We start from the raw sequence: 27,564 nt of genomic DNA, 5'->3' as shown, positions 1-27,564 counted from the left end.
TTCAGGAATCTAAATTAAGGACTAGGTCCTCACCAACCAAAGTGGCACAGGCTGAGGGACTGTAGCAGAGGAGATATTTCCAGCTTCTTGTGTCAGCTCACAAGGCTTCTCTGGCGGCTCAGTGATAAAGAATCCACCTGCAATGCAGGAGTCGCAGGAGATGGGGGCTTGATCCCTGGGACATGAAAATCCCCTGGGGGACTGCATGGCAACCCACTCCAGTGTTCCTGCCTGGAGAATCCCATGGACAGTGTTGCCTAGATGGCTACAGCCCGTGGGGTCTCAAAGAGTTGGACAGGACTGAAGGGACTTAGCAAGCATGCACACATGTCAGCTAATTGGGTCTATTTTCCTTTTGTTACTCCAGCCTCCAATACATGATTTCCCTTGGGGACACCAGGCTGGACACAAAGCAGTTATCTTTCTGTTGATTCTCTGTTGCTATGTGATTGCATTATAAGTGAGTGATTCAGTTTTTATCATCCCTTTCCCTTTAATTCTCCTGCTTTCAAAGCACTAAGGCTCCAGAACCTCATCACATCCCTGAGATCTAATTCTTTTTTAAACTATAACACTGAGGATTTGTCTTGATGAGGTCCCTACAGTCTCCAAAGCTTTGATTTGTGGTAGAGTTTTAAAAAAAAAACAACAACAGCAACAACAACAAAAAAAACCTACTGAAAATTTTAAAACTACTATTTCCCTCTTTGGAATTGGGGATAACCTTGCTCCTTCAGTATAAAAGTGTGGGTATTATACTCCCTGGATTCATACTAGTTTTTCCAAGCCAATTACAAGTTTCTCAGTTATATCAGAAATCAACAGCTGCCCTTTAGTCTCTCATTATAAAATGTTTATAACTATAAGAAAAATATTTATATGTTGATATGATAAATGAAAATCACTCAGTCGTGTCGGACTCTTTGCCCCACATGGACTATACAGTCCATGAAATTCTGCAGGCAAGAATCCTGGATTGGGTAGCCATTCCCTTCTCCAGGGCATCTTCCCACCCCAGGGATCAAACACAGCTCTCCCGCATTGCAGGCAGATTATTTACTGGCTGAGCCACAAGGGAAGCCCAGGAATACTGCAGTGGGTAGCCTATCCCTTATCCAACGGATCTTCCTGACACAGGAATTGAACCAGGGTCTCCTGTGTTGCAGGCAGATTCTTTACTAACTGAGTTATCAGAGAAGCCTGATATGATATTAATACAACCATAAACCAGGTTTCCCAGGTAGCTCAGTGGTAAAGATTATGCCTGCTAGTGCAGGAGATGTGAGAGACGCAGGTTTGGTCCCTGGGTCAGGAAGATTCCCTGGAGGAGGAAATAGCAACACACTCCAGTATTCCTCCCTGAAGTATCCCATGGATGGAAGAGCCTGGCAGGCCACAGTTCATGGGGTCACAAGCAGCTGGACACAACTGAGTGACTAACAATGACCATCAAATTCTCTTAGCATCTTACAGTGATTGTCAAAGGTAATTTTTGAAATAGTGCATTTTTAGAGGTAGCACTATTATGGACTCCATTCTCTGTTGTCAGATTGGAACTCAGAAGGATTTAATGTTCTATATAAAAGTACAAACCAGGTAAGGGCTGGAGTCTGGATTGAGGTCTCTTAGTTCTGGAACTCTGTCCCAGTGATTCTCAACCAGACATGATTTTGACACTGGAGATACTTGGCAATATCTGAACGGATGCTACTAATCTCCTATAAACCACAGAACAGCACCCAATACAAATAATTTTCCTGCCCAAGGCAGCGTAACAATGTGAGAAATCCTATTCCAGACAAGAATATCTATAAATTCACTGTTCATACAAATCACCAAGGTCTGTGGTTCAAATTTTGATTCGGATTCCTCAGGTCTCTAGTGGTCCAGGGACTGTGTTTCTGATCATTTGAGCCAGAATATCAGATTCCAGTTTAAATTCTTTACACCCTGAAAAGAAGGGAACTTCTTTAACACTACCACTGATGGTACTTTGATACTGGCCACTGCAAATAATCTTTTCAGAAGCCTGTGTATGTCTTCATATTTTAGACTATAGATGAAGGGGCTCAGCATGGGTGTGATCACAGTGTACGTCACCGAGGTGATTGCACTTGACTCTGAGCAGAAGGGCATGAGTAGCCACAGGGCTGAGGTACACTCAAAGCCCATCCAATGAAACAAGGATACAAGTGAGAGGTGAGATGCTCAGGTGGAAAGCACTTGGTACTTCCCCCAAGCTGATGGTATTCCAGATAGAGAGGAAACTCTAGAGTAAAGGATCCCAGGGAAGACATTTGTTGTTCAGTCACTCAGTTGTATCTGACTCTTTGTGACCCCATGGACTGCAGCATGCCAGGCTTCCCTGTCCCTCGCCATATCCTGGAGCTTGCTCAAATTCATGTCCATTGAGTTGGTGGTGCCATCCAACCATCTCATCCTCTGTTGCCCCTTTCTCCTCCTGCCTTCAATCTTTCCCAGCATCAGGGTCTTTTTTAACAAGTCAGCTCTTCACATCAGGTGGTCAAAATATTGGAGCTTGAACTTCAACATCAGTACTTCCTGTGAATATTCAGGATTGGTTTCCTTTAAGATTGACTCGTTTGATCTTGCAGTCCAAGGGACTCTCAAGCATCTTCTCCAACACCGCAGTTCAGAAGTATCAATTCTTTGATGCACAGACTTGATGTTCCAACTCTCACATCCATACATGACTACTGGAAAAACCATAGCTTTGACTAGATGGACTTTCTTCAGCAAAGTCCCTGCTTTTTAATACACTATCGAGGTTTGTCAAAGCTTTTCTTCCAAAAAGCAAGTGTCTTTTAATTTCATGACTGCAGTCACCATCTGCAATTATTTTGGAGCCTAAGAAAATAGTCTTTCACTGTTTCTGTTGTTTCCCCATCTCTTTCCCTTAAAGTGATGGGATCAGATGCCATGATCTTAGTTTTTTGAATGTTGAGTTTTAAGAATGCTTTTTTTAAATATAAATTTATTTCTTTTATAATATAAATTTATTTATTTTAATTGGAGGTTAATTAGTTTACAATATTGTATTGGTTTTGCCATTTGACTCTCCTCTTTCACTTTTATCAAGAGGCTTTTTAGTTCCTCTTCACTTTCTCCCATAAGGGTGGTGTCATCTGCATATCTGAGGTTATTGCTATTTCTCCTGGCAATCTTGATTCCATCTTGTACTTCATGCAACCCATCATTTTTCATGATGTACTCTGCATATATAAGTTAAATAAGAAGAAAGACAATATACAGCCTTGGCCTACTCCTTTCCCAATTTGGAACCAGTCCATTACCAACCTGGAATATAACAGTTTCAAATTACATCATCATGTCCTTAAGAAAGGTGTCACAATTGACTAGTTGGACCTCCTATTTGCTTTTACAGGAAAAGTACAGAATTCCAAGAAGGTACAGAAGGACAGTTACAACACTGTTAATCTTTGTAACAAAGATTGTAGGGCACTCATGTACCAAACACCAGAACCAGCAATCCACAAAGTGTGTGTGTATGGGGCGAGGGGCGGTGTTCATGGTGAAAGGATAGTGCAGAGTTTGACAGATGGCCATGAAGTGGTCATAAGTCTCTGTGGTCAGTACAGTGCTGCCCAAAGCTACAAAGAGTAGGTAAAATTATATTCATAGGTTATGGCATAGCAGGCAAACCTGCTTTGGGATGGTGGTGAATGTGAAACATATCTTAAAGGGACAGATTGGAAAAGAAGAATTACATGGGTGTGTGGAGTCAGAGATGGTGGCTAGGATAATAAGCAGGTTTCTAAGCACAGTGATCTGGTACATGGAGAGAAAATGTGGAAATATAAGGTGCTGCAGTTCTGTTTTCTCTGATAATTGCAGAAGAAGAAATTTTGAAATTCGTGTATCATTTCCTGGTCTCATGTGGCCCTCATCAACTTGTTGATTTTTTTCTCTTTGATAATAGCCATTCTTACTGTGGAAGGTGTACCTCACTGTGATTCTGTTTCTTTGAAGACTGATGACGTTAAGCCTCTTTTCATGTGTCTGTTGGCCATTTGTATATCTTCCTTGGGAGAATATTTCTAGTGAGGGTCCTCTACTCATTTTTAATATGGTTGTTTATTTTTTTCAATTGAGTTGACTTAGTCTGATATATATTTTGAGTTTTCTGTTTCTGCCTATCAACTTGATTTTTTGGGTACTTTTGCCTTCTCATTTGAAGTAGAAGAGAACACTTCAACTTTGCTTATATGACAGTTCTGGGTGCTGAACCTCTCAGGTTTTCTTTATCTGGGAGAGCTTTTATTTCTTCTTCATATCTGAAGGATACCTTTGCTAGATGGAGGATTCTTGGCTAGCAGTTTTTATATCACTATAATTTCAGAATAATATTCCATTCTCTCTTGGACTGTGGAGTCTGTGCTAAGAAATTTGTTGATAACCCAATGCAGGTATCTTTGCAGGGTGCTCACTTTTTTTCTGGATACGTTTAATGTTCTTTCTCTTAGATAACTTTTATTGAAATGTAAGTAATTTACAATGTCATATTAGTTCCAGGTATACAGCAAAACTATATATATATTAGATTCTTTTTCCAGTATAGAATATTATAAGATATTGAGTTTATTTCCCTGTATTTAATTCCCTAGGTCCTTGTTGATTGCTTAGTATATAAAAACAGCATTCTTTCACTGACTTTTAAAAAATGTTCCTTTATTTATTTGCTGTATTTCTGACTGCACCAAGTCTTCCTCGCTTTGTGGGGGCTTTCTCTGGTTGCTGAGGTGGGGGGCGCTACTCTTTACTTCAGTGACCTCTCTTGCTGCAGAGCACAGGGTCTACAGTACAGGCTCAGTAGTTGTGGTGCCCCGGCTTAGTGACTCTGTGGCGTGTGGAATCTTTCCAGACCAGGCATCACCCACAGTGCCTGTTCCCACCTTGGCAGGCAGATTCTTGCTTACTGCACCACCAGGGAAGTCTTTTCATTCACTGACTTTTGACAGTTTAAATGCGTGTGTGTTGGAGAAGATCTTTTGCATTGAAACATTTATGTGTCCTATTATACCTCTGTAGATGTGTGCATTCGGTTCCTTCCCCAGACTTGGAAAATTCTCAGCTATTATTTCTATACATAATCTCTCTGTTCCTTTCTCCCTCTCTTCTGCTTTTGAGACACCCAGTATCCTTCTTACCTATTCTAGTAAAGTCAGAAGTTTCTCAGAGAATATCTTCATTAAAAAAAAAAGAAAAGAAATCTTAGTTCTGTCCTCACATCTACCTGAATCATTCTACCTTTGAACTCATGCTCTCTCTACTCCATATGGTCTCCACTTCCAGTGCTTTGCAATTCATCCTTCGTCTCATTTACTGAGTTCTTCAGCACCAAAATTTCTGTTCAAGAGCTTTCATTATTTTAGAAACTGTTCCTTATGTTCATTATTTTTATTCCTCAGCTAACTGAAGTGTCTTTGGGAGTTTTCTTCTAGCTTGTTGAGCTTCTTCATGACACTATCTTGAATTCTCCACTTGCTTGATCACAATCTTACATGACGTTAAATTAGTTCATGGATAACTGTTGTTTTCTTTTTGTGATTTCATGTTACTGCGGTTTTTCATGGTGCTCAACGGATTGCTCCTCTGTCCATGCATTTGAAGGAGCAAACAGTGTTCTTAAGTAGGTAAAGCCTTGTATACTTTGATTCTAACAATTCAACAGATTGCTAACAGAGGTCCTTCTGCGTTTTTCGATTAAGTGACTTTGTGGCACAAGTTTTTGGTTTCTTTCATATGAGCTGCTTCTGGCTATACTTGAGGAAGTACATTTTTTGCATTTCATGGCCTCTTCCAGAGGCATTGTCATTGTCCTTGCCATCAATGTTTGTGCCTCCAGCATCAGTGGTGACCTGGTGTTGTCAGCATCCCTGATGTGGCTGGCATCTTTGCTGGGGAGGGGTCATAGAGTGGTAGGTGCTCTTGCCACATGCACGGTGACCTTGCGTGAGGGCCTCCCACTGATGCCTGGTTCCCTGGGGCTGCAGGTGCTCCTGCATCCAGGAGGCCGGGGTTACGTGCACCACCTCCCGTGGGACTCCCAGGTGCTCTGGGGCTGCAGCCTCAGCTGCCTCAGCCATGGGCTGGGATCAGCATCACCACCTCTGCTGTTCCCCTGGCTCCACCTTCTCCATGTGAAAAATCTGCTCCCCTTCAGATGTACAGCTGTGTGTATCTCTGGTGTCCTGATGTGTTGGATAGAAAAAAAACAACTTTATTTATGCATGATGTTATCTACAAGTTGTAGATTGAGGAGAGAAACAAAGAGAGTGTCTTCTGCCACCATAATACTGACATCACCAATGACAGACTTTTCCCCACAAGCTATAAGATTAAAACTGGGGCCTCCCAGGTGCTGCTGCTGCTGCTTCTAAGTCGATTCAGTTGTGTCCGACTCCGTGCGACACCACAGACGGCAGCCCACCAGGCTCCCATGTCCCTGGGATTCTCCAGGCAAGAACACTGGAGTGGGTTGCCATTTCCTTATCCAATGCATGAAAGTGAAAAGTGAAACTGAAGTTGCTCAGTCATGTCTGACTCTTAGTGACCCCATGGACAGCAGCCTACAAGGCTCCTCGTTCATGGGATTTTCCAGGCCAGAGTACTGGATTGGGGTGCCATTGCGCTCTGCTTTCCCAAGTGGCTCAGGTGGCTTTGCAGTTAAGAATCCACCTGCCAGTGCAGGAGATGCAGGGGATGCAAGTTTGATCCCAGGGTCAAGAAAATCCCCAGAAGGAAAAATGGCAACCCACTCCAGTATTCTTGCCTGGAGAATCCCATGGACAGAGGAGCCTGGTGAGCTACACTCCATGGGATCACAAAGATCAGACACCACTGAGGACACATGCATAAGCAAAAGATTAAATACACAAATAAATGGAGTAGACTATCATATATTAGTGAAGAAAGAATTGCTACATGGCTCCATACAACCTCATGGATGAGCTTTAGAGTTCCACCATATAGAATTACTGAGAAATATAAACTCATGAGAAATCCAGCAGAGATCAGAACAACTCCTTAATATTAAATCTCATTTGATAATAAAGACATCACATTAGAGGAGTTACTGTTAGGATGACTGGTTATGCAGCAACAAGTAAATGAATAAAATAAAAAATGGTATAGGACTGAGATCAACTCCAATAATGTCAATGTATGCATTTATTCTGATCTTTAAAGATAGCATTCTCTACTCTGTTTTTTAATTGTATTACAGATAATGATATTAAAATGTTTATTCCATTGCAGTTTCCTTCCAGGTAAGCAGGTTATTGGCAAACATGTTCGCACAAATTGTGACCTTAACCACATGACTGGATAGGTGGTCAAGTTCTCTAGTGAGTCATCTTTGATCATGAGGTATATACACCAGTGTTCTTGCCTGGAGAATCCCAGGGACAGGGAGCCTGGTAGGCTGCCATCTGTGGGGTCGCACAGAGTCGGACATGACTGAAGCAACTTAGCAGCAGCATACATATAGAAAAATTTGACCTTTGAGTAATGCAGAGTTTGGAGGCAATGGCACCTTGTGCAATTGAAAATCTGCCTGTAACATTGCAATCAACCCTCCTTATCCATAGCTCCACACCCTCTGATTTAGTCAATCCTTTTATAAAATTATATGAATTGCCCTCGGTTTCACTTGTACACTTTTTCATATGAGTAACATATCGCATGAAATGCTTATTTCCCTGAAAGCAAGGCAGAAATTACTCGGGATGACATTTGTCATTTAAGAAAGTATTATTCCTCATGTCACTCCACAAAAAATAGGAATGTCCAAATATCTCATATCTAAAGTTTGGAAAATTTTGAAGTAGAAAAAAAATCACAACTTAAATAAAAAACACCTAAGTCATAGTATGAAAAAAAATTTTAATAAAGTGAGTAACTGAGACTGTATAGAAAAGTTGAATTTTTATAAAAATGGATATCCAAGGAAATAAGTAGAAGGAGCAAATTTTATTCCACACTGAGGAAAGTGTCACAATTTCTGATTCTCAGGCTTGAGGAATGCAGTCAAGGGCACTTCATCTGCCCCAGGACAATTGGCCTTTTTATAGCTATTATTCCATAGACTCTCTTCAGAGCTCTCTTTATGTCTTTGTTCCTCAAACTGTAGATGAATGGGTTCAGCATGGGTGTGACCACAGTGTACATCACAGAGGCTGTTGCACTTGAGCGTGAGCTGTGTGTAGCAGCAGAGCTAAGGTACACTCCCAGGCTCGTACAATAAAATAAGAAGACAACTGAGAGATGAGATGCACAAGTGGAAAATGCTTTAAGCTTTCCCTGAGTTGATGAGATTCTTCGTATGGCAGAGACTATCTTAGAGTAAGAGTAAAGGACACCAGCAAATGGCCCACCAGCTAGTAGCACTGATGCCACATACATCACCATGTCATTAAGAAAGGTGTTAGAGCAGGCAAGTTGGACCATCTGACTGAGCTCACAAAAAAAGTGGGGAATTTCCACCTCTGTACAGAAGGTCAGCTTCAAAGCCAGTAAACTTTGTAACAAAGAATTCATAGCACTCATCATCCAGGACATCAATACCAGCAGTCCACAGAGCTGAGGGTTCATGATGACTGTGTAGTGCAGGGGGTGGCAAATAGCCACAAAGCGGTCATAGGCCATCACTGTCAGGAGGAAGTCATCTATTCCGGCAAAGAATATATAAAAATATACCTGAACGATGCAGCCTTCGTAGGTTATGGCTTTGCTCTGGTTCTCGATATTCTGCAGCATCTTTGGGATGGTGGTGGAGGTTAAGCAGATGTCTACAAAGGACAAGTTGGAGAGGAAGAAGTACATGGGGATGTGAAGGTGGGAGTCAGAGATGGTGGCCAGGATGATGAGCAGGTTTCCAAACACAACGATCAGGTACATGGAGAGGAAAAGTCCAAAGATGAGGGGCTGCAATTCTGGATCTTCTGAGAATCCCAGAAGAAAAAATTCAGAAAATTGTGTATTGTTACCTGGTTCCATGTGGTGGAGATGACTACCAGGAAAAATGAAAATAACATGAATAATTTTCACACAAATTGGCATAACTCACATAGTGCAATTTCTATTTTGCTCTCAATAAATTAATTTTAATATCTTGTGTTTAGAAAAGTTCTATTTCATCTCTACCTGGGCATTTTTGGCCATTCTTAGCATATTCCCAAAGGAATCATGCATTCTACAGTTGTAATGAAAAATGTAACTTCCCTGGTGGTTCAGAGGGTAAAGCGTCTGCCTACAATGCGGGAGACTCAGGTTCAACCCCTGGGTCAGGGAGATCCCATGGAGAAGGGAATGGCAACCCACTCCAGTAATCTTGCTGCCCCCCAGGCCACCCCACCAAAATAATAATAACTGTGGCTGTGTGGGCGCAGGAGGGCCGAGAGGAGCTACTCCAAGTTCAAGGTCAGGAGGGGTGGCAGTGAGGAGATACCCCTCGTCCAAGGTGTGGAGCAGCATCTGCACTTTGCTGGAGCCAATGTGAAGAGATAGCCCATGTCAAAGTTAAGAGAAACCCAAGTAAGAAGGTAGGTCTTGCGAGAGGGCATCAAGGGGCAGACACACTGAAACCATAATCACAGAAAACTCGTCAATCTAATCACATGGGCCACAGCCTTGTCTAACTCAATGAAACTAAGCCATGCCATGTGGTCCACTGGGAAGGTCTGACATGTGCAAACCAATGGCAATATTCTTGCCTTGAGAACCCCGTGAACAGTATTAAAAGGCAAAATGATAGGATACTGAAAGAGGAACTCCCCAGGTCGGTAGGTGCCCAATATGCTACTGGAGATCAGTGGAGAAATAACTCCAGAAAGAATGAAGGGATGGAGCCAAAGCAAAACCAACACCCAGCTGTGGATGTGACTGGTGATGGAAGCAAGGTCTGATGCTGTAAAGGGCAATATTGCATAGGAACCTGGAATGTTAGGTCCATGAATCAAGGCAAATTGGAAGTGGTCAAACAGGAGATGGCAAGAGTGAACGCTGACATTCTAGGAAAAATCAGCAAACTAAGATGGACTGGAATGGGTGAATTTAACTCAGATGACCATTATACCTACTACTGCAGGCAGGAATCCCTCCGAAGAAATGGAGCAGCCATTATGGTCAACAATAGAGTCCAAAATGCAGGACTTGGATGCAATCTCAAAAACGACAGAATGATCTCTGTTTCTTTCCAAGGCAAACCATTCACTGTCACAGTAATCCAAGTCTATGCCCCAACCAGTAATGCTGAAGAAGCTGAAGTTGAATGGTTCTATGAAGACATACAAGACCTTTTAGAACTAATACCCCCAAAATATGGCCTTTTCATTATAGGGGGCTGGAATGCAAGTGTAGGAACTCAAAAACACCTGGAGTAAGGGCAAATTTTGCCTTGGAGTACAGAATGAAGCAGGGCAAAGGCTAATAGAGTCTTGCCAACAGAATGTACTGGTCATAGCAAACATCCTCTTCCAACAACACAAGAGAAGACTACACATGGACATCACCAGATAGTCAATACCGAAATCAGATTGATTATATTCTTTGCAGCCAAAGATAGAGAAGATCTATACAGTCAGCAAAAACAAGACCAGGAGCTGACTGTGGCTCAGATCATGAACTCCTTATTGCCAAATTCAGACTCAAATTGAAGAAAGTAGGGAAAACCACTAGACCATACAGGTATGACCTAAATCAAATCCCTTATGATTATACAGTGGAAGTGAGAAATAGATTTAAGGGACTAGACCTGGTAGACAGAGTGCCTGATGAACTATGGATGGAGGTTCATGACATTGTACAGGAGACAGAGATCAAGACCATCCCCTTGGAAAAGAAATGCAAAAAATAAAATGGCTGTCTGGGGAGGCCTTACAAATAGCTGTGAAAAGCAGAGAAGCAAAAAGCAAAGGAGAAAAGGAAAGATATAAACATCTGAATGCAGATTTTCAAAGAATAGCAAGGAGAGACAAGAAAGCCTTCCTCAGCGATCAATGCAAAAAATAGAGGAAAACAACAGAATGGGAAAGACTAGAGATCTCTTCAAGAAAAGTAGAGATACCAAGGGGACATTTCATGCAAAGATGGGCTCAATAAAGGACAGAAATGGTATGGACCTAACAGAAGCAGAAGATATTAAGAAGAGGTGTCAGGAATACATGGAAGAACTGTACAAAAAAGATTTTCACGACCAAGATAATCACGATGGTATGATCACTTACCTAGAGCCAGACGTCCTGGAATGTGAAGTCAAGTGGGCCTTAGAAAGCATCACTACAAACAAAGCTAGTGGAGGTGATGGAACTCCAGTTGAGCTATTTCAAATCCTGAAAGATGGCGCTGTGAAAGTACTGCACTCAATATGGCAACAAATTTGGAAAACTCAGCAGTGGCCAAAGGACTGGAAAAGGTCAGTTTTCATTCCAATCCCAAAGAAAGGCAATGCCAAAGAATGCTTAAACTACTGTACAATTGCAGTCATTTCACATGCTAGTAAAGTAATGCTCAAAATTCTCCAAGCCAGGTTTAGCACTATGTGAACCATGAACTTACAGATGTTCAAGCTGGTTTTAGAAAAGGCAGAGGAACCAGAGATCAAATTGTCAACATCTGCTCAGTTCAGTTCATTTCAGTTGCTCAGTCGTGTCCAACTCTTTATGACTCCATGAATTGTAGCATGCCAGGCCTCCCTTTCCAACACCAACTCCCAGAGTTCACTCACACTCACATCAATAGAGTGATGATGCCATCCAACCATCTCAATCTGCTGGGTCATCGAAAATGCTAGAGTTCCAGGAAAATATCTATTTCTGCTTTATTGACTATGGCAAAGCCTTTGACTGTATGGATCACAATAAATTATGGAAAATTCTGAAAGAGATGGGAATACCAGACCACCTGACCTGCCTCTTGAGAAACCTATATGCAGGTCAGGAAGCATCAGTTAGAACTGAACATGGAACAACAGACTGGTTCCAAATAGAAAAGGAGTATGTCAAGGCTGTATATTGTCACCCTGCTTATTTAACTTCTATGCAGAGTACATCATGAGAAACTCTGGACTGGAAGAAACACAAGCTGGAATCAAGATTGCTGGGAGAAATAACCTCAGATATGCAGATGACATCACCCTTATGGCAGAAAGAGAAGAGGAGCTAAAAAGCCTCTTGATGAAAGTGAAAGAGGAGAGTGAAAAAGTTGGCTTAAAGTTCGACATTCAGAAAATGAAGATCATGGCATCTGGTCCCATCACTTCATGGGAAGTAGATGGGGAAACAGTGGAAACAGTGTCAGACTTAATTTTTTTAGGCTCCAATATCACTGCAGATGATGATTGCAGCCATGAAATTAAAAGATGCTTACTCCTTGGAAGGAAAGTTATGATCAACCTAGATAGCATTATGAAAAGCAGACATTAATTTGCCAACAAAGGTCCATCTAGTCAAGGCTACGGTTTTTCCAGTGGCCATGTATGGATGTGAGAGTTGGACTGTGAAGAAAGCTGAGCGCCGAAGAATTGATGCTTTTGAACTGTGGTGTTGGAGAAGACTCTTGAGAGTCCCTTCGACTGCAAGGAGATCCAACCAGTCCATTCTGAAGGAGATCAGTCCTGGGTGTTCTTTGGAAGGAATGATGCTAAGGCTAAAACTCCAGTATTTTGGCCACCTCAGGCAAAGAGTTGACTCACTGGAAAATACTCTGATGCTGGGAGGGATTGGGGGCAGGAGGAGAAGGGGACGACAGAGGGTGTGATGGCTGGATGGCATCACCGACTCAATGGATGTGAGTTTGAGTGAACTCTGGAAGTTGGTGATGGACATGGAGGCCTGGCATGCTGCAATTCATAGGTCGCAAAGAGTTGGACACGACTGAACGACTGAACAGAAATATTTTCATACATTTGAAGAATATATATTGAGTGTCAACCATGTTCAAAACACATATTGTTTAGTCGTTAAGCTGGATCTGGCACTTTTGAGACCCCTGGACTCTGTGTAGCCTGCCAGTCTCCTCTGTCCATGGGATTTCCCAGGCAACAATAGTGGAATGTGTTGCCATTTCCTTCTCCAGGTGATTGATCTTCTCAACCCAGGGATTGAATCTGCCTCTCCTGCATTGCCAGATGGATTCTCTACCACTGAGCCACCTGGCAAGTCCCTCCAAACAAATACAAGTAACATATATATGGTGCTGAAAAACAGAAGTTTTCACAATCCAGTGATGTTGAAAGATGATGTGCAAATATAATATAATATGTCAAGTAATAAGAGTTGCTATGAAGAAAACAAAACTAGATATAAAAGAGAGTAGTAGGAGGTACGGAGAAGGCAATGGCACCCCACTTCAGTACTCTTGCCTGGAAAATCCCATGGATGGAGGAGCCTGGAAGGCTGCAGTCCATGGGCTCACTGAGGGTTGGACACGACTGAGGGACTTCACTTTCACTTTTCACTTTCATACATTAGAAAAGGAAATGGCAACCCACTCCAGTGTTCTTGCCTGGAGAATTCCAGGGACGGGGGAGCCTGGTGGGCTGCCGTCTATAAGGTTGCACAGAGTCGGACACGACCGAAGTGACTTAGCAGCAGCAGCAGTAAGAGGTATTTTCATGTATTGAGTGTTCAGGTAAGGTCAGCAATCAAGGTGATAATTGAACAGATAACTCAACAAAGGGAGAGAAGGATCTAGTATGATATCAAGAGAAATATGTGCCTGGAGAGGGGCCACTACAAAGGACCTAAGGAAAATGCTTGTTCCTTGAACTTTATGAATTTAGTTGCAAAAGCATCCTGTGAATTAAAACGTCTCCCATCCTTAGTACCTTCTGCTGACTGAGGTCTGGGCTCTGTGATAAGGCACCTTAATGGATGAGTCCTAGTGCCTCTGCTTTAAGGACTGCTCTCAAGGCACAAGCACACACTCATGGACACACACACACATGGTCACACCACATCTTCCTGGGCTATGTTCCTACTACGCATTTCTCACCCAGAACCACCCTGCTCACACCATATACCATTATAACTCAAGTTGATCACATCCAATCATCTTTCTCCTACAGAATGTATAAATGGTACCCAGAAATTCCAGATCATAGCCTGCCCAGAGACCAATAAAATTGGGGTTCATTGTTATGGTCACTTTCAGCCTTATATTTAAAGAAATATAAAAAGTATGTGTGTGTGTGAAAGAGAGGCGGGGGAGAGAGAGAAGAGAGGGAAATGAAATAGACATTAGGGGGTAAAAGATTTAATAAGCTCTAATGGTCCAGTACTTTGGCCACCTCATGTGAAGAGTTGACTCATTGGAAAAGACTCTGATGCTGGGAGGGATTGGGGCAGGATAAAGGGATGACAGATGAGATGGCTGGATGGCATCACCGACTCGATGGACGTGAGTCTGAGTGAACTCTGGGAGTTGGTGATGGACAGGGAGGCATGGCATATTGCAGTTCATGGGGTCACAAAGAGTCACACATGACTGAGCAACTGAAATGAACTGAACTGAATAGTCCCGGAGACTATGTGATGAATTATAGCTTCCTTTGTTTCACATTCCAATTCCAGTTATCTATACTTGATGCCCAGGAAAAATAATTTTCAAGAAGAAAAATACATGTTTTCCTTGACTGAAACAGTTATACTTTTATAATGAAAGAAGCCTGAAATATTTGACTATCCCAAAAGAAAAATGGGCAAAGTAAATAAACCAACAAAAATGAATATCCAAAGGAAAACAACAAAAGCTAAACATATTTTATATAAAGCAATAGAAGACATTTTCCTCAAATCTTTTTCCATTTCTTTGACCAATTTTTTTACTGTTCTATAGGGAATGAGGCAAGCTCTTTCCCAGTTTCCTTATGGGGCATCATGTGTTTGTTATTCTTGGAGTTTAAGCACTATCATATATTTAAAATAAATCTGATGAGCATACCCCAATGCTATTCTGGTCTTTGTTCAACATGCAAAAGGCTTTTCAAACTATGCTCTGTAAATTATGCAGACACTATGTCAATCCATCCTTTTGTCCTGAATAAATTTTTTCATAGGATTCATGCCTGAAGATGTTATATTATAATAGATGTTCATTGTACTATTACTTCACCATGACAATGCAAAATCCCAATCATCAGAGACTTCAACTGCTATGGTCACTATTGTACTTTCAGAAAGATATGTGAATATGTGCGCACTTATATAGAAACAGGGGCTTTCCAGGTGGCGCTAGTGGTAAAGAACCTGCCTGCCAATTCAGGAGGCAAAAGAGAGACAGGTTCAATTCCTGGGTCAGGAAGGTCCCCTGGAGGAGGGAATGCAAGCCACTCCAGTATTCTTGCCTGGAGAATCCCAAGGACAGAGGAGCCTGGGGCTACAGTGCATATGGTCGCAAAGATATACAATGGAAGCTGCTTAGCACGCACACAGGCAAACAGAAACGCGTTTAAATGTATGTGAAGTTACAAAATAAAGAGAATTGCAGGAAAATTAATTGAATAAATTAGTTACAAAGCAATTGTATTTTTAAAACATTGAATAGAGTTTCACATACTAATTCAAACAATATTTTAAAAGTAATGATTAACTGATATCCGATTGGGAAATGTGTAAACATGAATATAATATACATAATATATAATATAACAGATTTTGTTAAATACATATAAGATTGTACTTCAATTTGGGAAGATTAGATTGTAGAATAAATCAGAAGGATTATCTATCCAATATAAAAACCAGTCTTTTTCGGTGAATACCTAGAAAACTACACACTAAAATCCACAAATGTGCTGAACTGCCTTAAAGCAAGAAATCCAGCATAAGATGGCGTATTTAACTAAGTAAAATGAAAAAGGATTTTTTTATGGCAAAACAGTCCCCAAAAGGTCAACTGAGAAACAACAATTCTTAAAAATCTTTTCAAAAGCTGGTAATGGTAGAATAAGAGTTTTATATTATGTGGGCATATAATAATAAAATCGACACATCAAAATGACAATTCAAGGTATTAATTTTTTATCAATCTCAATAACAGTTAAGGAAAGAACACTTTTTCACAACCATCCATCTGGGGAAATACTTACAGAGTTGTCACACAGTTTACAGTGGTACTTTGAAACAGGGAGCAAAGGTGCACTATCTGTATTTGCAGACAGAAATTTAAGATGTTACACTGTTGGGAAAGCCATCTGAACAATGGCACAGATATTAAAAGTACAGATGTTCTCTACCTGGAGCCTTCTCAATCTCAACACTGTTGACATTCTCAGACAGGTTGTTCTCTGTGGTGGGGTCTATCCTGTGTCTTGCAGGATGCCTAGAGCATCCCTGACCTCCACCCACTGTTCCAAGAGTAACAGACTGATATTTCTACAAGCATTGTTCAGAGTTCCCAGGGAAACAGAGTTCCTCTAGAAACACAGTTTAAATTTAACAATCTCAAATATTTTTGTAGGAATGATATAATTACAACTTGAAGAGGAAGATTATGAAAGACAGTCTGCAGAGTGAGTAGCACAGCCCCTTATGAAATACTAAACAGCTATTGAAATAATGAACCCGTATTGCATTGAATATTAGTTGATTGGAAGAAAATCCCTGGGGCATTATTGACCAGTAAAGGAAAAGGTAGGAAAAAAAAAAAGTGCGCTGAATCAAGAGTCTCTGTGATGTGCATAGGATTCTATTCATACGTTTGTAGAAAATTGTATGAATAGGTGTTTGTACTTAATATAGAAAGAAAAATTTAAAAGAAACCAAGCATATGTGGGACAATGTTACTGAGAATAAAGCTAGGTTGAGTGGTAGTGGTTTTAAAATAACTGAATGTAACAAGATTGAATGAATATCTATAAGTTTCATAAAGACCTGAACAGTAATAATTTAATGATACCAACATTGGCCACTAATTAAATGTTAAATTACCAAAGAATTGGAAGTAAAATAAGAGAAGATATTTTAAATGCAAACAGGAAGCAGTATTCAAGTTCGTTTTTTTCTTAAATAAAGATAGATGGATTCAAATATGTTCATGAAAGACAAAGGTGACATTTAATCAAATGGTTCAAAAAATGATTTCTACATGATGTCCAAAGGTAATACAACTTTTATAAATACATTTAACCTCAAAAGATTAAAAGGAAGAATAAGAAAGAAGAGAGTAAAAGTTAGAAATATGTTTAATAGGTGGTTGTGTGTGTGTGTGTTAAGTTGCTACAGTCATGTCCAACTCTTTGCAACCCTGTGGACCACAGCCCACCAGGCTCCTCTGTCCATGAGAGTCTCCAGGCATGAATACTGGAGTGGGTTGCCATGCCCTCCTCCAGGGGATCTTCCAGACCCAGGGATCCAGCTATTTCTCTTATGTCTCCTGCATTGGCAGGTTGTGTTCTTTACCACTAGCATCATCTGGGAACCTCATAATAAGTGATTAATTAGCACTAAAATATATGCAGGAAAACAATCACTGTCATTTTTTAAAGCAAATATCGTCGTGACGAATATTACAGTGACGGCTCAATTCTTTCCATAAAAAAATGTAAAAAGCAATGGATAGAACACCATATGACCGACTGACCACATAAATTTTATGTTACCAAACATTCTCACAAATACATCTATATATACATAAAATAACAAAATGGCAAGCATTTTGTGGAAAGAAAATAAAGCTTCCAATTCATTTTGAATAATGTGAGCAAAGACAGGAATAAAAACACTCCAATTGCAGCATACAAAGCGTTCTCACAGACAGTTTTTTATCAACAGAGTAAATGTGTAACACAGAGATAAATATACGTGTGTGTGTGTATTTGTGTGTGCTCAGTCATTTCCAACTCTTTCTATATGAGAATGCATATAAAACTTTTCAGCAAAGGTCTTTCCCGATTGCCCAGTGAGTAAAGAATCTGCCTGCAATTTAGGAGACACAGGAAATGTGGATTTGATCCCTGTATGGGAAAATCCCCTGGAGGAGGAAATGGGAACCCACTCCAGTATTCTTGCCTGGAGAATCCCATGGACAGAGGAGATGGCAGGCTAGAGTCCATGGGGTTATAGAGTCAGACACGACTGAGTGACTGAACATTACAACAAAGAGAAGGTACTATCTGTCAAGAATTTTTAAAAATTTATTTATTTTTGTTTTTTATTTTATTTTATTTTACTTTACAATACTGTATTGGTTTTGCCATACATCAACATGAATCTGCCACTGGTGTACACGTTCCCAAACCTGACCCCCCCCTCCCACCTCCCTTCCCATACCATCTCTCTGGGTCATCCCAGTGCACCAGCCCCAAGCATCCAGTATCCTGCATCAAACCTAGACTGGCGATTCATTTCTTATATGATATTATACATGTTTTGATGTCATTCTCCCTAATCATCCCACCCTCGCCCTCTCCCACGGAGACAGTAAATTTATTTATTTTTAATTGAAGGATGAAACTTTACAATATTCTATTGGTTTCTGCCCTACGTCAACATGAATCAGCCATCACATACATGTTTGCAGGGATATATTTTCATGAAGCCCTTGGTTCAGATCTTACTCATTAATATGGAAACAGTCAAATATGACCCATCTTTAAAAAAAAAAAATCCTTAATTCACTGTACATCTGTCCACATCTAACAATTTATTTCTCCACTCTTATTACTTTGTATTGTCATTAGGCTTATGTTCAAATTTTATTGGAAACACTTTATGCCTCCCATTCTCTCTTCTACTTGGACTTCCATTTTTTATCATTTAATTGGCAACACTGAGCCTTACCTTACTGAGGTCAATCTTTGCTTCTCTTTTGCGTGCCTGCTCAGTTGCTCAGTTGTGTCCGACTCTTTGCAAGCCTGTGGACTGTAGCCCACCAGACTCCTCTGTCCATGGGATTCTCCAGGCAAGAATCCTGAAGTGGGTTGCCATGTCCTCTTCCAGCGGATCTTCCTAACCCAGGGATCAAATCCATCTGTCTTATGCCTCTTGCATTGCCAAGCAGGCTCTTTACCACTAGCACCATCTGCGAAGCCCTTGCTCCTATTTTAGTCCTAAGTGAATGCATTTATTTATGAATTAGGGTTTCCTGAGTGTTGCTAGTGATAAAGAATCCACTGCCAATGCAGGAGATGCAAGGGTTTAATCTCCGGTTTGGGAAGATCCCCTGAAGGGGGAAATGACAACCCACTCCAGTATTCTTGCCTGAAAAATTCCACGGACAGAGGAGTCTAGCAGGCTACAGTCCATGGGGTTGCAAAGAGTCAAATATGACTGAGTGAATGAGCCTGCACACACAATAATCTGGGTAGCAAAGTACCACACTAATCTCTGGTATCTGAGTTAGGCTGGACTCAATCACAGGTGACCTCAGATAAATGTTCAAGGTTTGCATTGTATTTCTCTCCCATAGTGTCTACTGGGCTCTCAGACTCACCTAGATGGGAACTGAAAGAAAGGTCTTTGTGTGGAAGTTCAAATGCCTCCTGGAGGGTTGATAATAGAGACTGAAGCTCTGTGCCCACAAGACAGCTGGAGGGAGTAAAGGACTGGTTTCCCAGCCAGATTCAGGTTTTCAAAGGAAACATGTCCTGTAGCATCTAAAATTTCTCAGGCTTAAGGGACCACAGTAGAGAGATTTTATTGCTCACCTGTCTTCTCATTAGGCATCTTTCTGCTCTAACACCCATACTCTGTACCTGATTTCCCTGGGGGACAGGGGTCTGGACAGAAAGGAAAATTTTCCAGTTCATTCTTTTTTCCTAAGAGACCAGTTTACAAGGCAGGTGAATTCTGTTTTTATTACTCTTTCTCATTAATTGTCCTGTGTCCAGCAGTCTAAACCATCCCAGCATCTTATCCCAATCTGAGCTAAAGTTTCCTCAAAGTCTAAGGTTAAGAATTCTCACTTAATTAAGTCCCTCAGATCTTTTAAGTTTTCACTAGTGGTGAACACATAATTCCTGATAGTTCTAAAAAATATTTTATGAGTGCAACAACTTTGTCCTTTCATATAAAACCTTAGGCACTACACTCCTTGGCTCCCTGACATTGTTGTCAATTCAGGATTTTTATGCTTATATCAGAAGTTAAGAGCTGTCCTTCAGTACTTCATTATGTTTTTAATTATGAGACAAATATAGATATTTTATACACCATAATCTAATAGCACATTATATGGACTGTCTGCTTTCATTTTTATGGAAGTTCATGCTGTGATATAGTCTTCTTGTATATTATAACTTCATTCTGCATTATAGAAATGAGAAACAGAGGGGTTTAATGTTCTGCTCCAAGGTATGACCATGAAAGGGATGGAGTCTGGATTGGGTGTCTTGATTGTCAGAATGCTTTTAGCTCATAAATTCTATGGCAGTGATTTGCAATCAGAGATGGCTTTGCAGCAGATGATACTTTTCAGAGTCTAAAGGGATCCTACACATGTCATGCCTAGGACAGTATCCAATACTTATAGCTATACTGCCTCAAATACCATCAGTGAAAATATGTAAAATTTATTCTAGTCCAGCATTTTTCAAAATTGACTGTTCTTAAATATTACCAAGAACTATAGCTGAAGCGAAAACTATGATTCAACAGGTCTCATTCAAGGTACCAGCAACTCTGTATTTCTAACAAGATCATACATGTTCTTAACACTTCATATCCTTGTCTAGGTAGCAAGAAAATTTTTCTGTTATTAAATTCTGCAAATGTAGATATTTTTATACATGTAGTGGCTCAGACAGTAAAGAATCTGCCTTCAATGTGTGAGACCTGGGTTTGATCCCTCGGTTGGGAAGATCCCCTGGAAGAGGGCATGGCAACCCACTCCAGTATACACTTGCCTGGAGAATAACCATGGACAGAGGAGCCTGAAAGACTACAGTCCATGGGGTCACAAAGAGTCAGACATGACTGAGCAACTAAGCACAACATCGCACAAACACCATAACCAAACTTAGCACATTATAGGGACTGTCCACTTTAATTTTTATAAGTTCATTCTGTGATGTAGTCTTATGTACTTCCTTTTCCATTACAAACATGAGACACAGGGGGGGTTAATGTTCTGCTCTAAAGTATAAACCAAGAAAGTCTTGACTGGGAGTCTTGATTATCAGAACACTTCTAGCTCAGAAGTTCTGTGGCAGTGATTCTCAATCAGAGATGACTTTGCAGCTGGTCATATTTTTCAGTGTCTAAAGGGGTCCTACACATGTAATGCATAGGACAGTATCCAATACAAATAATTATACTGCCTCAAATACAATCAATGAAAAGGAATAAAACTTATTCTAGTCTAGCACTTTCCTAAATTGACTATTCTTAAAAAATACCAAGGACTATAATTCAAATGCAGATTATGATTCAGCAGGTCTGATTCAATGTACCAGGGACTCTGTGTTTCTGACAATGTCCTACATGTTCTTGAGACTGCAGGTCCTTCTCTGGGTAGCAAGAAAATGATTCTGTTAGATTCAGGTATAAACAGTTTTAGGTCTTCATCAAGAATCTTCCATGTATGTAATTGTGAACATCTCACTCACTTTGTAAGCAGTGGTAAATTCTGTTTGATTTTTTTTAGTGGGAGAAGTCAAGGGTGGGATGGTTTGAGAGACTAACACTGAAATATGTACATTACCATATGTAAAACAGATGACTGGTCTGTTTTACAGATCTTGCACTGACCAGTGCAAGATCAATTCATGAAGCATGGCAACCAAAGCCAGGGCTCTGAGACAGCCCAGAGGGATAGAGCATGGAGGGAAGTGGGAAGGGGGTTCAGGATGGGGAGGACACATGTATACCTATGGCCAATTCATGTTGATATATGGCAAAAAAAAAAAAAAAATCAACAATACCATATGGTAATTATCCTCCAGTTAAAGTAATCTTTTTAAAAAGAACTTTTGAGTGACATCAAATGATATATATCTGAGAGAAGACACTTTAGTAGGCAGAATAAGATACTCAAAAGATAACCACACCCCATTCTCAAGACCTTTTGAATATCCTATCTAGGTAGCAAGGAAGACACTCGAATGGGTAGCCTATCCCTTCTCCAGGGGATCTTCCCAACCCAAGAATTAACCAGGATCTCCTGCATTGCAGGCAGATTCTTTACCAGCTGAGATACCAGAGAAGCCTGAGATTATATTAGCAAATGGAATAAAGTGGATAATCATTGATCTTGATATCAAATTAGCATGGATATTCAGCTTGGAATAATGTAATCACGGTGATCCTCTAAATGTGGAAGAGAAAGGAAGAAGAATTAGAGTCAGATAGATTTTTTTAAATTTTTTAATATAAATGTATTTATTTTAATTGAGGTTAATTACTTTACAATATTGTATTGGTTTTGCATTACATCAACATGAATCCGCCATAGGTATACACGTAGATATTTTTAAATGCTCTGCACCTGGGTTTGAAGATGGAGGAAAGACCATGAACCAGAGAATGCTGGTGGCCACTAAAAGTAAAACAGAAAAGGAAACGCATTGTCTTCTGGAGTGTTCAGGAGGATCTCAGTCCTGCAGACATCATAATTTTAGCTCAGTGAGACTTCAGACTTTTGAAGAGTTTTAAGATACAGATATGTTTTAAGCCATTAGCATGGTAATTTGTTATAGAACTTTAAGACAGGTATTTGTTTTAAGCCACTAGTGTGGTAATTTGTTACAAGAGCATACATGCATGCTAAGTCGCTTCAGTGGTGTCTGACTCTTTGTGACCCCAAGTACTGTAGCCCTCCAGGTTCCTCTGTCCATGATGATTCTCGAGGCAAGAATACTGGAGTAAGTTGCCATGCCCTCCTCCAAGGAGTCTTCCCAAACCAGGGATGGAACCTGTGTCTCTTGCGGGGGCAATAGGAATCTAATACAGATATGTGTCCAATCAGATATTGTTCTTGGAGCTGAGTTTAAACCTTTCGATTCAATCGGTGAGCTTCCCTTATCTACAGGTATTTTGTGGTGAAATCCTACCTTAAACAGAAGGAGACGATTGAGTCCTTTTTGAGGTATTCTGACTTATTAGCTGCTAGAGAGAATTTCTCATTGCCTAAAAGTAAATATGGTTCTAACTGTGAGGTCTTTGAGGATTTAAGATGAGAAATGTAAATCATTATTAATATTACAGGCACACATTCTGCTTAAAAGCTTTCTGTCAAAATTTCTAAATTCTTTCTATTTTCTGTTATTTCAAGCATCTGTTCTTTTCACTTCCATCCCTCTAACTTCCTCTCAAGTTTATTTTCAACTTGGGATGGGATTACAAGTGAGACTGTAGACATGTGCATACGAATGTGAGTGTATTTATTTCAGAGAAAGGTGTATACAGATGCAGGCACGTATATACATACATATGCATCTAACCTTGAATTTAGGTTGGAAAAGCCAATGACTTTTCTAACAGAAATGACTTTTCTAAAAGAAAGGACTCAGGAAAATGTTTCTATACATTTCATTCATTCTTCACAGCATCCATGTGAAGTTTGGATTCGTCATCTCAACTTTTCTTCTGAAGTAAGTAAACCTGAGATTCAGGTCAATTACATTATTAATAGTAACTTCTCAAATAAATTAAAATTTGTTGTGCATTTTTGAACTATTAAAAAAATGAACCAGGTAGTATGTACAGCCAATTTTTGAAATTCAGCAAATAGGATACTTTAAACACTGTCAGTTTATTGTATATAATTACTCTCCAAGGCACGAGAGTTTAAAACTTCTGGTTTTGCATGGTTCAGGGTCAAGGAAAACCCATGTGCTTAAGTCACACATAAAACTGGGAGACATCTCTTTAAACAAGGAAGAAAGCAATGTGTTATATATGGATATAGGAATAGTGAAACTTAAAAAAAGAAATGAACGTTTGATACCATTTGATACTGAAATATCATTTCCGTTTTTTTCTTGTAAACTAAAGACTAACCTATGTATACAAAAAGAAGAAATTGGCATAAAATGGCTCAAAACAGAAGAGCACTATAACTGCACACACCATCACGGAGGAGATTTTAAAACACAGAAATAGAGCCAGACGACTGACAGTAGACACATGAAGAAGAGGCTATCAGAACTCAAATCAAATCCCCATAGTGTATTCCTATTGGACAGTAAAGACATTAAGTTAAACCATTTGCTTTTAGGACAACTTGCTATGCAGCAACAAACTGATAAAATAATCCAAGTGAATAGAACTGAGTGAAATTATAATAATGTATGGCTTCTCATTTTAAGCATTTGTTCTGACATTTGAATACCATTAATAATTACTCACGAAGAGCTGACTCATTGGAAAAGACTCTGACGCTGGGAGGGATTAGGGGCAGGAAGAGAAGGGGACGACAGAGGATGAGATGGCTGGATGGCATCACCGACTCGATAGACATGAGGTTGAGTGAACTCTGGGAGTTGGTAATGGACAGGGAGGCCTGGTGTGCTGCAATTCATGGGGTCACAAAGAGTCGGACATAACTGAGCAACTGAACTGAACTGAACTGAATAATTACTCAGTTCTTCAAGTCTATTTCATATAACTGAACTAAAAAGTTATTCCATTGAGGTTTTTTTTTAATATAAATTTATTTATTTTAATTGGAGTCTAATTAATTTACAATATTGTAGTGGTTTTGCCATACATTGACATGAGTCCACCATTGATGTACATGTGTTCCAGGTAACCATACCAGGTTAAAAAGATATGTCTGTTTGTTCAAAAATCTGTGACTGTGAATCACAGGATCAGAAGGAATTTAAGCTCCCTAGTGAGCTAGATTTTGAAAATAAACATATATACACATGATATTTATATTGCTTATTCAACATCTTTCAGTGGTTATGATAAAATTTAGCATTGGGAAGATATTTCACTTAAAAATGGAATGAATCATATTTGTAGCTAACAAGGTAAATTTTCAAGTAGAAGAAGAAAGATAATTCAATATAAAATATAATTATACTAAACAATCCTTCACGCCAATGATAAACCCCTTTATATATGGACATTGATCTTACATACACAAGGAAAAATAATTTGCATAGTTAAAATCTGGTATAAACATGTGCTTCATTTTAGTTAGGGTCATCTTAGAGTCTAGACATTACTACATAAACTTTTTATTGAAATTGGTGTTTCATCTAGACTACCATTGGAGACATGCATTGATGATCAGTTTTTCTAGTGACCCTGATAATGATGGCTCAGCAGGTAAAGAATTGCTCTGCAATGCAGGAGATGCAGAAAATGCGTGTTGGATCCCTAGGCCGAGAAGATCCCTTGGAGTAGAAAATAGTAACCCTCTCAAGTATTGCTGCCTGAAAAATCCCACAGACAGAGGAGTCTGGTGGGCTACAGTCCATGGAATGGCAAAGAGTCAGACTCTACTGAGCAACTGAGCATGCACTGGTAACCAATATGCACACTGAGCTAAATAAAGAAGGAGATCCTATAGGGAATAAAATGGAATGCCTTGCTATGAAACACACTATATGTTAAAGTCTACATTTGGGGGAAGATAGATTATGGTAGTGATGTACAAAAGGAATAATGAACAAAAAGTGTTAAGCTGAGATTTCAAAATCTTTACCTGAAAACATCTGTCTGAAGGCCTGTTTTCTGGGGTTTTCCCAGAGCACAGAGTGCCTTATTTTCTGTCTCCATCCTGAACTCCTTTCAAGGGGATGTTAAAGGTCAGCATCTTGTAGTGGTCATGATTTAATTTTTGTAGAGGCAGCTGGCAAGGGTCAACTTCCAGTCAGCAGAGCCCCTTCACAGGCACATATTTGACCATGTTTTGGGGGCAGGTCATGTCCATTACGTCCCACAGTGCTGGGAAGGCTCATTCTCAGGTCTACTGAAGATCCCATTGACAGGCCACTCAGTGTGCTATTACTAGACCAGGCCTTGCAAGCAGCAAAGTCTCTGGACCATACCTGTCTTATTAGCCTCTTGGTCCAGGAAAATATTTTCTCTTGATGCTTCTTCCCATATCTAGAGTGACATTATTACAATTATTGATCTCATATAGAACTGCATATCAGCATTTCGTCATAGGCTTAGTCACATATTTGGTAACATAAGAAATTATCTTCTGAAGCAAAATACATAGAAATAATATAGCTAGCAGTTATTAGTAAGGTCACAAGAAAGAACTTAAGTCAAGGACTTTCCCATCACCCTGGCTCTTTGATTTTCAGCTGTTGTTTATCGAGTTTTAATCTCCTGATTTAGGAGCAGACTAAAACTATTGCCATGTTTTAAGGACATCAAGATAGCAAATGTCTTACCGTGAGGAGTTATTTTTTGTAGAAGCAGAATGAGCTGTGTCTACATGTACCATAATCTTAAATAATGTTTATTTACCTTACTAAAGTAACAAAAAGATTGAAAAAAAAAACAAATATAAATCACTCAAAGGCAAAGAAATTCATAATCGGTTATCAAAAGCTGCATTCTAAGAAAACTTTGTTCTGTAAACAGATAGAAGACCAAATTCCAGTCTAATAGCAGCTTACTATTAATAATAAAATTTGTTTATCTCCTTAACCTTAGAAAGTCTTTTCCATAAATCTTGAAAAACTAGCAGTATTCTTCTAAAGGCATGAGAATAAAACCATAGAAGGCATGCTTGAAAACTGATTCTATTGCAACTGACAAAGAAACCTGGTCACAATACTTCAATATGATAACTAGAATTATAATTGATCATATTTTATCAGGCATATCAGATCTATATGCATTTCAAATAATTTTAGTATATCTATATTAGTAACATCAACCATACAGTATAACCTGAAAAGACTTATCACCCTTTCAATAGTACTTCTCATGTAATTTAACATGTCCAGTGAACCCAGGTAGCTTAATAGCTCTTTGAGATGTCTCAGGGACCCTCTGAAGCATCCCAAAGTTAGCTAGAAGTCAAGTTATTTAGGAAGTTTTGTCGATAAATATCAAAAGGGTTTATAACAGTCAGGTAGGATTATATGTCACTTTGAAATAATATTTATGTAGCCAAAGATTATTTAACAAAAGATTTCAAAGGTAAATATAGAACACATCAATTAAGAGGTAAAGAAACTTAAATCTATTATTAAAAGCAGTTCAATATCTGAAGAAAGTATATCCTCTTAACAGAGAAAAAGGCCGAATTCAAGTTTTGCACCAGCTTACTTTAAACTCATCTAGGTAAACTTCATTAAATTTATTTTAAACTTAGTCAGTCCTACAATGCATAAAACTTTTTTTCAGGGTCCACTTCCCACAAGGTTTTTAATTGCTTTCTGTAACAGACACCTGTAAGTCAGACCTACTTTCTTTTCCCTTTATGAAATGTAATTTTACTTTTATATCTTTTTTAAAATGGGGGGAGGGGCGGTACTAAGATGGCAAAGGAATAGGACGGGGAGATCACTTTCTCCCCCACAAATTCATCAAAAGTTCATTTGAAAGCTGAACAAATTCCACATAGCAACTTCTGAACACTGGTGGAGGACAGCAGGCACCCAGAAAGGGA

General features: G+C 39.6%; 1 protein-coding gene and 1 long non-coding RNA gene across 2 annotated transcripts in view; both read right to left on the bottom strand.

Moving 5' to 3' along the window:
• Nucleotides 1–27,564, bottom strand: part of LOC132659866 (uncharacterized) — a 995,695-nt gene that overhangs the window by 399,809 nt on the left and 568,322 nt on the right. The gene's annotated exons all lie outside the window — the stretch shown is intronic.
• Nucleotides 8,071–16,695, bottom strand: LOC101111191 (olfactory receptor 7A17-like). Its single transcript, XM_012179138.3, has 2 exons — nucleotides 16,673–16,695; nucleotides 8,071–9,055 (listed from the first exon to the last, which is right to left on the bottom strand). Exon 2 carries the CDS (start codon nucleotides 9,037–9,039, stop codon nucleotides 8,071–8,073), a length of 969 nt encoding a protein of 322 aa, XP_012034528.3. The 5' UTR covers nucleotides 9,040–9,055; nucleotides 16,673–16,695.

The sequence above is a fragment of the Ovis aries genome, chromosome 5 (genome assembly GCF_016772045.2).
Source record: "Ovis aries strain OAR_USU_Benz2616 breed Rambouillet chromosome 5, ARS-UI_Ramb_v3.0, whole genome shotgun sequence".
Classification (NCBI taxonomy): Eukaryota; Metazoa; Chordata; class Mammalia; order Artiodactyla; family Bovidae; genus Ovis; species Ovis aries.
This window is presented reverse-complemented; position numbering and strand designations above follow the sequence as displayed.